At 43.4% G+C, this 15,883-nt stretch overlaps 1 protein-coding gene across 1 annotated transcript; it reads left to right on the forward strand.

Moving 5' to 3' along the window:
* The first annotated feature begins 858 nt into the window (after positions 1-858).
* Positions 859-15,672, forward strand: LOC136863733 (ankyrin-1). Its single transcript, XM_067140090.2, has 2 exons — positions 859-2,714; positions 15,434-15,672. Exons 1-2 carry the CDS (start codon positions 859-861, stop codon positions 15,486-15,488), a joined length of 1,911 nt encoding a protein of 636 aa, XP_066996191.2. The 3' UTR covers positions 15,489-15,672.
* The last annotated feature ends 211 nt before the right edge of the window (positions 15,673-15,883 follow it).

The following is a 15,883-nucleotide window of genomic DNA, read 5'->3' on the forward strand; positions in this document are numbered from 1 at the left end:
TAGGATAGATGAAAGTGAGGAGCCTGGCATAAGTACAGTAAGTGGAATCAATGTCAAGATTCAGCTAAGGGCCGCGTGGTCGCCAACCCACGCTCCCAAATTAAGAGGCCCTGAGGCCCCTTCCAGTCCTCTCTTACCACAGGCAGGGGATACCGTGGGTGTTATTCTACCGCCCCCATCCACAGGGGGGCCTTGAAATGAAATGTCGTATGGCTTTTAGTGCCGGGATATCCCAGGACGGGTTCGGCTCGCCAGTTGCAGGTCTTTCTATTTGACTCCCGCAGGCGACCTGCGCGTCGTGATGAGGATGAAATGATGATGAAGACAACACATACACCCAGGAATTAGGAATTAACCGATTAAGGTTAAAATCCCCGACCCGGCCGGTAATCGAACCCGGGACCCTGTGACCCGAAGGCCAGTACGCTGACCGTTCAGCCAACGAGTAGGGGGGGCATTGATTGGTGGTCTTAAACTCTCGTTAGGTACTGTATTCCTTACAATTATAAATTTCACAACTTGTGTTTCTTTTCTTTTTCAGTGAAACCTGATATGTTCAACATAGTTTATTCAGAAGTCAACCATCAGGATGTAAATGGAGAAGAGCAGTATCTGTTGCTCATACTAGTTTCGTGTGGAAACGCTGGGACTGTTGAGAAGTATTTGCGAACTATCAGTCATGTGTCACTTCCGCCTCTACTGTATGCAATATATCGAGGCTTTACAGAGTGCATGGCAGTGCTACTGAAGAAAGGTGCAAATGCAAACGGAAGGTTCCTTCTGTTGTACGGGACAACTTACTGGGAGTGCACCGTGCTCTCCCTTGCTGTCATGTACAACCGTGCAGAATGTGTGAAAATGCTGATCAAACAAGGAGCAGATACTAACTTTCGAGATCCCAGTGGCCAGTCATTGCTCTGCATTGCTCTAACATGTGGTTATATGAATGTTGCGGACTTATTAATAAAGTATGGAGTCGGTCTGAGCGTAAGAGATCAGGAATTATTAAAGGTGCGGGGGATAGATGTCACGGAAGCTACTAAGAAATACAACGCTACTAGAAGTGCAGAAGAGAATGTCATGATTATGAGTGCAAGGAAAGGCGATTATTTGGCGCTGAAACAACTGATTGCCGCAGGTTTCGATGTGAACGTACAAGACAACGATGGCTTCACTCCCCTACATATTGTGCTAGAGAACTGTTATTTAGACTGTGTGCACGCATTGTTTTACGGTGGTGTTGACTCTACCTTGAAGACCAAACAAGGGGTGACAGTACTGCACATTGCAGCAGAGAACAACTATGCGAATCTAATGCCTCAGCTCATCCGTTACCAGTTGTTAGTAAACGAGTCCGATGAGAACGGTATTACTCCACTTCACATCGCTGTCAGGCGAGGACACCACCCCGCAATGAAGGTGTTGCTACTTAACGGAGCAAATGTAAATGCTCGGGATAAAGAAAACTTGACACCATTACACATAGCTGTAGCCAATTGTGATACCGACGCAGTGGAAATGCTAGCGACCAGAGGAGCCGATCTGAAAATCAAGACCTCTTTGGGATGTACTCCACTGATGGTTGCAGCACTAGTGAACAAATTTACGTTTGAATTTCTCATACCGTCTAGAGAAGCTATAAGTGAGGACCCAGAACTGTTAGTAGCTTTGTATGAAGCCGCTACTCTTAGTGATAGTTGTTTACAGATGTTACTGAGTAGAGGAGTGACAACCAACGTCAGAGTGTGTGAGAATACCTTCACACCTTTACACCTAGCTGCACTCCGAGGATGTGAAGTTTCAGTCAACCTCCTCCTTCATTACGATGCAGACGTCAACGCGAGGGACGCGTGGGGAGGAACGCCGCTCCACTGTTGTGCTTGGCTGGGGAGATTCAACTGCATGGTGTTGATACTTCTGCGAGGAGGAGTAGATATAAATGCAGCCATGAATAAAGGATGGACTTCTCTCCACCTTGCTGCCAAAGAGGGCCACACTCAGTGTGTTAAGTTACTAAATCTAGCTGGCTGTGATACGGATCCAGAAGACGATGAAGGAAATACGCCGCTGATGAGAAGTATGCTAGAAGACAAATTCGACTGCATGCAGGTATTACTTGAAAGGAGGGCATCTATATTTACGATGAATAATAAATCAGAGTCACCTTTGAAGATAGCGGTAATGAATGGCCCAAATTTCTTTAACAAATTTATTTCCCTCACTAATCCACATGTAATGAATAACAAAGGGCAAAAACTCACCCATTTACTTGCATCTGAAAGCGAAGAATTCTTAAGGATAGTGTTAGTCAGGGGATTAGCTGTGAACACCCAGGACTTTGGAGGCTTTACTCCCATACATTACGCTGCAAGAGACGGCAAGCCGGGCTGCATCAAGCTCTTACTGGAATATGGGGCCAATATAAATGCGTTCAATAAGTTGAGAGAGACAGCACTTCACCTGGCCGCCACTAGGACTGACGCGGATTGCCTCGTTCAATTGTTAGCAAATGGAGCGGATATTAACATAGCGTCGCTGACAGGGGATACTGCTCTTCATTATGCTGCTGCTAGAGGAAACGAGTCTGGTATCCGCTACTTGCTGAAATGTGGTGCTGCCGTCAATGTAGTAAACGATTCTGGCGAGACACCAGTCATGGTTGCACGCCGGCGAAACCAGCCAGCCAGTATCCGAGTCTTCACTGAATTTGCCGGGTAAGTACTGAGTTTATCTTCACCATCATCATCATCATCACCATCATAATCATTCTTTCCCCTTATCCATCTCGTGCCGTCCCAGTCCAAGTTTCTCCCACTTGTACTCCTCTTTATTGAATCGATCCTCCTTGTTGTAGGTTTCCCACTCGCTCTGTTTTCCACGAACTTCATCTCCATCATCAGGTTTGGTATTCTTTCCTAGGCCATCCTCTTTACAAGTCCAAAATCTCTTACTCCTATCAGTTCTCATTTAGGTTTTCCATTCTGACCTCCTTTCTCACATCTTCGTTTCTCGGTCTTTCCTTGTCTTTCCTATCATACTTCTTAGGTATTTCATTTCACTGGCATGAATTCTACTCTCCTCCCTACTTGCCATTGTCCATGTCTCAGCCGCAAAGGTCATAATGGGTGCATAACACATATTACTGCTACAGTTTTGTATGTTTCTTATTATTAATTACGAATTGACGTGATGAATAGAACTTATACATTTAAGACGAACACAAACACACAGCCCCCGAGCCGGAGAAATTAACCAGACGAAGTTAAAATACCAGACCCGGCCGGGAATCGAACCCAGGGCACGCTAACCATTTAGCCATGGAGCCGGACATAATACATTTTGTACATTATCTTTTTACTCTTCCTTGGTACTCCTTATTCCAGACAAGGTTTCTTACACTCTTGTAAAATGCATTGCCCTGTTGCACCTTCTTGGCTAATCTCCATATCCAGCCTTGTATTGTGCATTAATTCACTCCCTAGGTATTTGAAACTGTCACCAGTTTCAAGACTGAGTTTATCTTAATAATGTTAAAATATAGCCCACCTGGTGGCCATTAGCCGGCCTCGTGGTGTAGGGGTAGCGTGCCTGCCTCTTACCCGAAGGCCCCGGGTTCGATTCCAGGCCAGGTCAGGGATTTTTACCTGGACCTGATGGCTGGTTCGAGGTCCACTCAGCCTACATGATTAGAATTGAGGAGCTATCTGACGGTGAGATAGCGACCCCGGTCTAGAAAGCCAAGAATAACGGCCGAGAGGATTCGTCGTGCTGACCACTCGACACGTCGTAATCTGCAGGCCTTCGGGCTGAGCAGTGGTCACTTGGTAGGCCAAGGCCCTTGAAGGGCTGCAGTGCCATGGGGTTTGGTTTGGTTTGGTTTGGTGGCCATTAGCGTTAAGGCATCCGGTGTATACGGTCTGACACCGTGGTTAGCCGGTTTGAGCCCCGTTGGAAGAAAGAAAATCTCCATCAGATGTTGGCCGACAGGTTAGAAGAGATGGTGGTATACAATTTCTAATCATTAGATTGCGTGCCAAAACCCTGGAATCAGTTTCAAACCTCTCTGCAGTGGGTAAATCTCCATCCGTATTCACGCAAGTTTTATAAGGAGGTGATTTAGAATAAAGCATGCAAAACTTACGTGGAATTCCTTTTAGGGAAGAGATGTGTCCATTCCCATGGCCAGGAACCCACTAACCTATCCCGAGAAGTACATTTACTTTTATAACCTACGAAGAGTAGCGCAAGCTATTTTCCATTGCTGGAATGGCTACGCGCATTGCTATTGGCTGGCGTAGAATACGTTGTCACGTCATTGCCATTAGTGATTAGAAGCACATAGCGTTGCCAAACCGCGAAGTAAAAGAGCACGGTCTTGTCCAGGCCCTATCCTAACCAGTGTAGACCAATGGTGTTTCCTCAGGTAACTAGAGGCCTAAGGCCGCTTCGCGGCTCTAACCTTGCATTTAGGCCCCCAGACCCGCTTTGCTCACTGATGTTCTAGATCAGGGGTTTCCAATTTGTAAGGGCTCGAGGGCCATTTTGGAAACCTTAGTCATGTTAGCGAGTCGCACTTGAATAGGCCAATTTTCGTAAAATTCTGCAAATAGTACAGAAGCACCGTTACGAAATAATATGCATAGTTCAATTGAAATGAGGGTTTGATCATTTTAATTGCTTAAAAGTTGCATAAAAGAGTGAAATTTGGAGCCGGGCTGAGTAGCTGAGACGGATGAGGCGCTGGCCTTCTGACCCCAGCTTGGCAGAGCGATTCTGGCTCAGTCCGGTGCTATTTGTAGGTGCTCAAATACGTCAGCCTCGTGTCGGTAGATTTACTAGCGCGTAAAGGAACACCTGCAGTACAAAATTTCGACACCTCGGCGTGTCCCAAAACCATCAAAAGTAGTCAGTGGGACGCAAAAATAAGATTAATTGAAATTTGGATTTTAAATGTTTTAAAATCAAAAATAATCTGTTGAGAACAAGTGAATACTTGAAAAGAGGAACTAGTATTAAATAATAATTAGTTCTGACTTGGGTCTATAAGGTGAATAAAAATTAATACGTTTTTGAACGAGCTAATAAATATTTTTGTGACTTTTCTTCACATTATTTCTTACAGTGCTCCCGCGGGCCGCAAAAAGGGCTTCGCGGGCCACCATTTGGAACCCCTGATCTAGATCCTACAGTAAGTAGAGTGGTTGGCAGCGTTGTGCTTCGCTCGATCACATCGTCGGCGAGTCGTCTGCGAGAAATAAACATAGGACAGTCATACCGCGCGTAGATATTGGCGATGCAAGCGGTAACCACGGTGCTAATGTTGCGTAAACACCACTGGAGTTTTAATCTGCAGTGTTTATATGGAGTGAAGGCATGGCATATGACGATATTTATGCTGATTCAACCGTCGACCCTCTGGTGTTATTCGGCAGGGTTATTATTATTATTATTATTATTATTATTATTATTAACAAATGCATCACAACCGGGAAATATCCCGGTGGCAATAGTTACTTACAGTAGTGTGACAATAAAGTTAAAACATAATTACCCAATAACAACAACAACAACATGAGTACAAGGAGCAATTCCATGGAAAGACAATATTACAAGAAATACTACTAGCTTAACATTCTAAATCAAACAGAAAATCACAAATTCAGTGTCCGTCATTTACAGATTTTACTTATCACTTTACACTAGCACTAATGATCTTCTTAAATGACTTGATACCGGTAGGGAATTTATCAAAAGACTGCTGTGGGTAATTTATTCCAATTCATCGCCATAAGACCTATCTGTGTCGGCGCGACGTAAAACCCCTAGAAAAAGAAAAGAAAAAAAATCCAACCCCGTATGGTTCTGTTTACGAAGTAGGCCAGGGACAATTCAACCCCACAGAGCGTTCCTCAACTAGGTGTACTATTTTTCTGCAGCGGGGGCACGAAGAGACTATCCTTAGTTTTACGGCAAGATGCCCTTCCCGACGTCAATTGCACAAGATGGCGGTTATACACAGCTCCTTACGAGACGGCTTAATAAGTAAGCACCACGAACCTACTACGCTGGCGTAGCAGGGGGAGAGGTGATACTCCCTCGTGGCGCGTCCCAGGTGGCGGATAGGGGGGGGGGGTCCTAACCGGCTTGCCGGCGGACTTGAGGGAAATAAAATACCTCTCGCGGACCAAACACACTACCTCCTGCGGGTGGGGGACGCACATGTAGAATACACCCGCGGTATCCCCTGCCTGTCGTAGGAGCCGACTGATAGGGGCTCAGGGGCTCTCAACTTGGGAGTGTGGATTGGCGACCACGGGGCCCTTAGCTGAGTATTGGCATTGCTTCCACTTGCTTGTGCCAGGCTCCTCGCTTTCGGCTATCCTGTCCGACCTCCCTTAGTCAACTCTTGTTCTTTTTCGACCCCGACGGTATTAGAGCGTTCGAGGCCTGGGGAGTCTTTCATTTTCACGCCCTTCGTGGCCCTTGCCTTTCTTCGTCCGTTACTTCATCTTTTGAAGTGACGGATCCTTTCTTCTTCTTCTCTCTCTCTCTTTACCCCCAGTGGGTGGGGGACGCAGACGAATAATACACCCACGGTATCCCTTGCCTGTCATGAGGTGACTAAAAGGGGCGACTAAGGGGTGATTGAATTAGAACCATGAAACTACTTTTGATTCGTACCATCACGCGGGGAACACCATGGTTGCCTGTACTTGCGAGTAGTACCACTATATTAGGTACGAAATAGGTTTGTGATTAGTAGCACCAAGAGCCTGGTCTGTGGGTTCCAGTACCCGTGCGTCGTACCCATGTGAGCAACACCGCGGGTCTGGGCGTTGCCTGTGAGTTGTACCACTATATGAGCGACACCGTGCGTCTGCGTTGCCTGTGATTAGTACCCACTATGTGAGGAATATCACACGGGAATAATGGCACACGTGACTAGTACACCTAGGTGAGGAACCTCATCGGTTTGCGTTGGCTACGAGTGGCACCATTGTGTGCGAAACACCATAGGTCTGCGTTACCTGTACGAAGTACAATACTTGTGAGTAGTACCATCTTGTGTGGAACACCGTGAGTCTTTGCTACTTTTGATTAGTACCCCAACATGGCAAATACCATGGTTCTACTTTACTCGCGACATGTACCATTCTGTGGGGCCTTAGACATGGATTTTGGACCCCTTTAGACATCAAGCATCCTCTATTCAGGATTATGCTTTGTAAGTGGTCCCTTGGTCAGTAATACTATTCTTTATGATCTTTTTTTTACGTCGGATCCACTGTTTTTTTGTTTGCTTTTTATTGTTTTCTTTGTTTCTTTTTGGGTTCATGTCCATCCATTCAATCTTCATGACATTTTCTTATTTTGGTCAGTGGATGATTTTGATTTTTTTGTTGCCATTTCATTTCGTACCATTAGGGGCCGATGACCTCGATGTTAGGCCATTTTAAACTACAAGTATCATCATCAATAAGTAAGCACATGGAGGAGTCTAAGTACACAGGACAGTAGTTTTACGGTAAGATGCCCTTCCCAACGCCAATTGCACAAGATGGCGGCTATACACAGCTCCTTATGAGACGGCTTAGGGGCTGCTTGAGCAAGATGGCGGCTGCTCTTATGAGACGGCATAGGGGCTTACTGCGCAAGATGGCGGCTGCTCTTATGAGACGGTCTAGGGACGCTTGCGCAAGATCGCAGCTATACACGGCTTCTTGTAGAGAAAGATGCCGGCCATGGGCGATTGCACAAGATGGCGGCTATACATGGGCTCATAACGAGAAAGATGACGACCACGCCGCCCTTGTATGGATTTTTTTTTCTGATAAGCCTTCTTTTTACATTTACAAGCTGCTATCACTTCATCATTCCACCAAGATGGTCGCATTTTCCCATCTTTTCGCATAGTTGTTCCTAGACATTCCCTTCATGTTTCTACTACAGCATCCCTGTATATAACCCATTTTCTTCCTATATCCTGAATCTGCTTACTGTCCACTGTTCGGGACTTCTCACTAATCATATCTATGTACTTGTAATTTCCTCGTCCTGGAGATGTTCTACCGTTATTCGTTTGCAGACAGATTTCACTTTCTCTGTCCTAGGCCTGGAGATTAGCTCACTACAGATTGGATAATGGTCTGTATCATCGCAAAATCGCCGGAAAACCCGTACATTCCTAACATTTCCTGGATTCGAAGTCGCTTATGATATATTCTATTATGGATCTGGTACCCGTACCCTCCCAAGTGTAGCGGTGAATAGCCTTATGCTTGAAGAATGTATTCGTAACTGCTAAACACATTCTAGGCACAGAAATCAATCAATCAATCAATCAATCAATCAATCAATCAATCAATCAATCAATCAATCAATCAATCAATACTGATCTGCATTTAAGGCAGTCGCCCAGGTGGCAGATTCCCTATCTGTTATTTTCCTAGCCTTTTCTTAAATGATCACAAAGAAATTGGTAAGTTATTCCAATCCCTAACTCCCCTTCCTAGAAACATATATTTGCCCCTACTTGTCCTCTTGAAATCCAACTTTTTTTTCATATTGTGATCTTTCCTACTTTTATAGACACCACCCAAACTTATTCGTCTACTGTTGTCCTCCCACGCCATCTCTCCACTGACAGCTCGGAACATACCACTTAATCTAGCAGCTCGTCTCCTTTCTCCCAAGTCTTCCCAACCCAAACTTTGCAACATTTTTGTAACGCTACTCTTTTGTCGGAAATCACCCAGAACAAATCGAGCTGCTTTTCTTTGGATTTTTTCCAGTTCTTGAATCAAGTAATCCTGGTGAGGCTCCAGCAGACGCTTCCCATTCCTATTAGCTTCCGTATCTTCCCCACATTTACCAATCACCCTTTCGTATCCTCTAGTTCTATTTCCAACTCTCGCATTAAAATCGCCCATTAGCTCTATCCTATCTTTGCTGTTGACCCTGACCACGATGTCACTCAATGCTTCATAAAACTTGTCACTTTCATCCTCTTCTGCACCCTCACATGGTAAATACGCTGAGACAATTTTCCTCCTAATTCTTCCAACTGTCAAATCTACCCACATCATTCGCTCATTTACGTGCCTAGCAGAAACTTTGTTGCGTGCAATAGTATTCCTGACGAACAGCCCTACTCCATACTCTGCCCTTCCTTTTTTAACACCTATCAAGTACCAACACTTTGTAATCTCTTACCTCTTCCCCGTTATCTCCCCTTACCCAATATCATTTACTCCTAGCACATCAGATGCATCCTCTACTTTCTTTCTTCCGTAAGCCCCATTAATATTGATAGCTCCCTTCGAATTCCATTTCGTTCGCCAAGTTGTTTCCAAGGAGTGGGACTCCGTTACTCCCATAGGTCCGAGGCTGCTTAAAATGTTCTGAGCTCGGTAAATTCGCGAGGTAGGATGCTACCCTACTTACACATAGTCCAAGCGACTTTTGGCCGTGCCTATGACGCTGGCCAATCAGAACTAACGAGGATTGTTACGTAATGAACTTCTCTCTCTGGCTGGTAGCGGCCCGTTGTCTGTTGGAAGCTATCATGGCGATCAGAAGCAAACTTCATTGTGGCTCTACGCGAGCAATCTGTGTGACCATCGATTTCGGATAAAACCGTTGATGTGCGAGGATGTTGTTCATCCTCAAGAACTTCATTTATATTTAGAATTGGTTATACCTTCCTACTAGTGGATTAAGTACGACTACGGCGAATAAATTGTGAGTATGTAAACTACGCCTCTCTCGAAACATGGAAGCTACATTGGAACTGTAAGTTACATTTTCATGCATCTAGTCTTTATCATCAATGGGTCTGTGACTTCATACAAATCTTCCTCTCCGGATGTTTTCCGAACTTTAAGCGGCGCTTTGGAAATCGTCTGTTTTTTGAAATGAATGTAATCATTTAAAAAAGAAAAAGCACTTTTTCAGTATTGGTAATTCTCCTACTGAAACATGGGTTTCTCATTGGCAATTTTCTAAAGGGTTGCTCCCAAAGTTTTGGCTATTGTTATTTTATATTTAAAGCAATTTTCTCGGGAGTTACGGGGTGGTTTTGTTTCGCCCTGAAGAAACGTATAATTCATTTGTGTAATGCCTGAAAGAGTTCCCACAAGCGTCTATTTCTGGTTTTCGGTCCCTTGTTTATTCTATTTATTCTGGTGTCATGCTTTCTCTCTATTTTATCTTATTTCTGATAATTCTTCATCCTTGAGTCTCTTTTGTTCTTTCTCGTGTTCCATTATTGTGGGACCCTTGGGATTGGTGCCTCGTAAATTTTGCCTGCACCTTTACCATGGCGACGTTTACTAATTTTTAATGTTTGTTGATGATCGTTTCGACTTAATGTGGAAAGTGGATTTTTCCTTTGGAGCATGACTTCGGCATTATGCGCTATTTTGGGGGGTGTTCTTGGTTTCTTGATTGATGTTTTAATTACCCTTTCGGGGAATCTGTTTGTTTTCGCCCGATTTTTTGTTGTGTTTTTTTTGGGTCCAATTTCGGGTTCGTTATTGAGACCTTTTAAAATCTTGACGCGTGTGAAAGCTCATGGCAATAAAATTGAACCTGGTCCAGTGTTTTCTGAAACCTTAAAAGTAATTAAAAAGTTTGGTGGAAAGTAATTGAGATTAGATAGGTAACTTAACTTTTGCCGTAGGCCTACTTAAGCTACCAGGTTGTTTTCTTCCTATTTTATTTAAATGACGGCCGTCTTTGTTATTGTGAGTTTACCGTTATTTTCTTCTTTTCCTAGTTATCTAAGTTCAATTTATTAATTAATTAACATTACGTTGTAGCTCATTGAGCCTAATTGGATTGAATTTTGTTTTTCCTCAGTTGTTAAACACTCGTCAATATTTTAAAATTAATTTTTTTAAAACTCCATATCTGGTTGGTCTTTCTTTCAATTAGTTGTACCGGTTAGTACTGTACCAGCTTAATCGTAAGTATCCACGGGAACTTCTTGTCATCTAAAGGTGAGTTTTCGTTACTTTGGTAATTATTTTGTGCGTGGTATATGCCCAGTGATTAATTTAATCCTTATGTATTTATTTACCTTGTCTTGTACTCGTACCAGTTCAAAGAACGGTACCGGCTGGTGCACTACAGTAATCCACACCTTGTTGGGAAATCCAGCCTTTGGTACTAAGCTCGGAAATCTTGAATTATCTGCTTGGTCCTCTTTCAATGGCTTTCTGGTTAACGGAAATATGGTTGTGTATCGTTAGTGAATGCTCTGTTGGTGAACTACGCGAACATGGGGTGTAGAATGATGGTTAAAAGTCACATTTTACATTCACACCTTGACTTCATCCCGTTAAATCTGGGTGCTGTAAGCGGTGAGCAGACTAAGCGCTTTCCCCAAGGCATCCTTACTACGGAAAATGAAAGGCACTGGAACATCATTGACCCACTTTTCAAAACAAAATAAAGATAAAAATTGAAAGTATATGACACTATTACATCAATGTTCGCCAGTAGCGTTATTTTTTAAATTGTGGTGTATACGTAAGTACTGAAAACTGCTTTTTCCATTGAATTCAGCGATAAAAAATTAGGTAAATCCATATATTTATTATTACGGGTACGATGCGCATTGGTATCACCCAAATATCACTGTAAAATTTGTCACAAATGGAACATAATAATTGCTTTTACACATATCAAGTGAAAAATCCCTGGCAAATTAAGAAATACCGTCGTTATTTGAGAAATATGAAAACATACTTAAGGCTTGTAGACAGGACTGGTTTATGACGTACTGCGCTGCTGGTGCCGTCTTTTGTTACTTTCTTCAGGTCCAGGGCTAGCACCGTGGAATGGGAGTGCTATGTCTGTAGATTCTCATTATCTTTGTCCATATGACTAGAGCGGCCAGTTCAAACAGCAAAATGGAGGTCAACAGAACAATAGCATGATCCCTTTGATGTGATAGATGACATTTTTTCCTTTCCACTAAATTCAGCACCTCATATTTTGGTTGGCTCACAATATTTCAAACTGTATGCAGAAAAGAGTTGAAATTTGTAGACTAGTGTTATTAAGCACTTTCACTTGTACAAGGATATGATAGAACGCTGCAGTACAGTGTAATGTCAGATCCTGGTTCCAATAGTAATAGCGGTAGTAGCTGTCACAGTAGTAATTGTAGCTATTGACACTAGGACGAATAATAATAATAGTAATTCTTCAATATAACTCTAATGTAAATTAAAAGCTTCTCAGTCTGACGAACACACTCGTTCAAAACGTAATATATAACACTGTTACATACCTGTAAAAAAAAAAGTACACACTAATGCACAGTATCGTTGGTCTGAAAACAGACTGATGTTAAAGTTCTGTCTACGAGCTGAATTCTTTCTTACACATACCTAATGTATTGCCCCGATCTCTAACCACGGGGCTTCCATATCTTTCGTCAATTGGAAAAGACATTGAACGAGGGTTTGCACATCTACAGAAACAAATAAAGTCACGGTCAGTGTTCTACGAGCAGGGTATTCAGCTCTTGATGACTTCCTGGTTGTCAACCCTGAGGTTGGTTGGCAGTAGTTCTACAAAAGTCCAGGTCTTGTGTTAATCTCTCAAGCTCCACGTAGGATTGGCAGCCCAGCTCCTCCATTAGTTGTCCGACGTAGTTCAGTCTAGGCCTTTCTCTGTCATATCTCCCCTCCACAGAATCCTTAAAGATTGTGACCAGTAGACTTCCATGCCTGATTAAGTGTCCAATCCAAACGTGCCTTCTTTCTCATGTACTGTGTCCTCCGGCTCCATGGCTAAATGGTTAGCGTGCTGGCCTTTGGCCACAGGTTCGATTCCCGGCAAGGTCGGGAATGTTAACCATAATTGGTTAATTCCCCTGGTACGGGGACTGGCGTCAAATCAAAAGATCTGCACCAGGCCTCTCCGGACGCCACACACCATTATTACTATTATGTACTGTGTCAAGCATGGCGTCTTTTCTATTCTGACTTAGATATACTAAGTAATTTGTTGGAAAGGATGGATTGGACTCCTATTCCCTTTTTGTGTGTGCCCTATGTTCCTGGACTTTACCATCTCTATTCACTTTTACCGAACAAGTGGCCTGGCGGCTTGGGTCACGAAGTTATCAGCTTGCATTCGGTAGATAGTGGGTTCGAACACCCCACTGTCGTCAGCCCTGAAGATGGTTTTCCGTGGTTTCCCATTTTCAAAGCAGGCAAATGCTAGGGCTGTACCTTAATTAAGGCCACGGTCGCATCCTTCCTACTCCTAGTCCATTCCTGTACCAACGTCGCCATAAGACCTATCTGTGTCGGTGCGACGTAAAGCTAATTGAAATCTATTCAATTTTATGTATCTTCATTTTTTGTGTATTTATATGGCTTTCTTATTGTGTCACACTTCCCACAGCACGATTGAAGATCTGTCAAGATGAGTGTTGAAGTCTGCCCTTCTGACGAACCATACAAGTTCGTTGGCTGAGAAGAAATGGATGTAGAAGAACTGCATGGTGTTGGTAGTGGTGGTGGTTATTGTTATATGAGGAAGTACAACTAGGCAATCATCCTCTACTAACACTAATCAGAAGAAAAATGGAAGAGGCCTGACACTTCAAAAAAAAAAAAAGTTTATCGGTAAAAGAAAGGAAGAACCATCAAGGGCATAATAATTAATCGTATGGTATCAGCTACCGTATGAGGACATGATTTGATGCCATTTTGGCAGCCTGTGTGTCAGTTACGGTATTCTGTTTTACTTTACTAGATGGCAGAGTAAATCAGATCTCTGTTGGGTTGATTCTTCTTAATTAATTTTATCTGTTAAAGCCGAAGTGTGTCCTCGGCCATCTTTTACATGCCGATATCGTGAGACATTCAGTGTCGAATGGACTTTTTCCCACCGTTCAAAAATCCAACTACCTTTGCCAGGTTTGAACTCGTGATCTTGAGATCCAGAGATTGACGCTCTACCTCTAATTCATAGAAGGGGATGAAAATGAAGGACATCCTAGGTCTTGCAGACGTAATACCGTTGGGGTGGAGGAGAACAAGAGTTGACCAAGGAAGGTCTGATAGGAAATATGAAGCTAGGAGCGCAAGTAACTGTAAGTAATGCCAGTCTCAGCTAAGGACCCAGTTGTCGCCTCTCCCCGTATGGGTCGGGGCAGTAGAATTAATAAGGTCTGCACACACCAACGCGGGGCGCGGGGAGCGGGAGAAAATCCTACAATCCCGCGGTCGCTGCGAGGTTCGTCCTTGTCTTCGCATCGGAGCGGGAAACAGAAGCTGAAATGGACTTCTCTGATGAGGAAATGCTTCTTCTTCTTCTTTTAGTAGTCGCTGAAGATGATGCACGACGAACACCCGCTGTAGCTTTCACTGATCATGAGAAATTTGTGGAGGTCTCTGGCATGCAAAACAATAGTGTATAGATAGTTTTAACATATGTCTTACATGTATGTGGAAGTTTACGGAGAATTGTGTGTTAGAAAAATCACAGACAGTGATAATTAAAGTATTAATACTTACCAGGTATATACAGTTCTTTTCCTATTTCATCGCACAACATATCTTTCTTCCTTACAGTCTTATAATCTTGATTACTCACGTCGTAAGGCATCGGATGTTTCTTAAAGAACTTTATCAACGGTTCTGTCGCCATTGTAATTGTCCGCAATGAACGCAGGGCGCGGGAAAACGCTGCAAGGTTCGCTGCAATCCCGCCATGTAGGCGGGAGAGCGACGCTCTGGTGTGAGTGGATTCATATCCCGCTGTACTCATAAAATAGTGCGCCACGGGATCGCTCCCCCGTTCCGCGTTGTGTGCAGACGTGCAGACCTTAACATCCGTGATATCCCGTGCCTATAGTAAGAGGCGACTAAAAGGGACTCCAGGGGCTCTCAGCTTGGGGGCATGGGTTGGCGACCACTTTTAGATGAGTCCTGTCATTATTTCTACTTACTTGTGCCAGGCTCCTCACTTTCATTTGTCCTCTCCGAACTCCCTTGGCCAACTCTTGTTCTTTTCCGACCCCGACGGTGTTTGGTTTACGAGGCCTAGGAAGTCTTTCATTTTCTCGCCCCTCATGGTCCTTGTCTTTCTTTTGCCGTTACTTAAACAATAATCACTACCACCAATACCACGCCAACCCACACTCACAAGCGAAAGTACATTCTGCCCCTACTCACTGGGCGTTAGAAGAATTGTAATTTTTGACGGGAGAGCCTATCTCTTCGATGATGGAATTGTATCAAACTGTGGATATTGTCGGTCTTCATTTGTCTTTTCATGCTGGTTCTTGTCTCCCTTTCTGCTACTCACTCTTTCGACGCTGGTCTGTCATTGTGTTTAAATGTTTATCCTATTTATGTTCCTATCTTACTCTGACTTAAGTAATGTGTTAATTTTTTTCCCCTTACAGATCTATACTCCAAGGGCTCATGGCGGATGATCCTGCAACTTTTGGAAATGTCTGAATTAGTCACCTATCACTTCTTCTTTTCATACAAATATATGAAATTAATTATTTTTTATAAAAGTATTATTTTTGGAGGGGAAGCTCCTTATTTTAGTTCCTTCTTACCGTTCAATTTGCTGAACAGTTCTTGAAAGTACAAATATAAAAACATATCATTCTGTACCACTTACAGTACAAAATAAAATTCTGTGATCATTTTGTATAATTATCCTGTTAGTCTATTACTGCTAGTAATGCCTACATCGCACCGACGCAGATAGGTCTTATGGCGACGATGGGATAGGAGAGGCCTAGGAGTGGTGAGGAATCGGCCGTGGCCTTAATTAAGATACAGCTCTAGCATTTGCCTGGTGTGAAAATTGGAAACCACGGAAAACTATCTCCAGGGCTGCC

This window comes from Anabrus simplex, chromosome 1 (assembly GCF_040414725.1).
Source record: "Anabrus simplex isolate iqAnaSimp1 chromosome 1, ASM4041472v1, whole genome shotgun sequence".
Classification (NCBI taxonomy): Eukaryota; Metazoa; Arthropoda; class Insecta; order Orthoptera; family Tettigoniidae; genus Anabrus; species Anabrus simplex.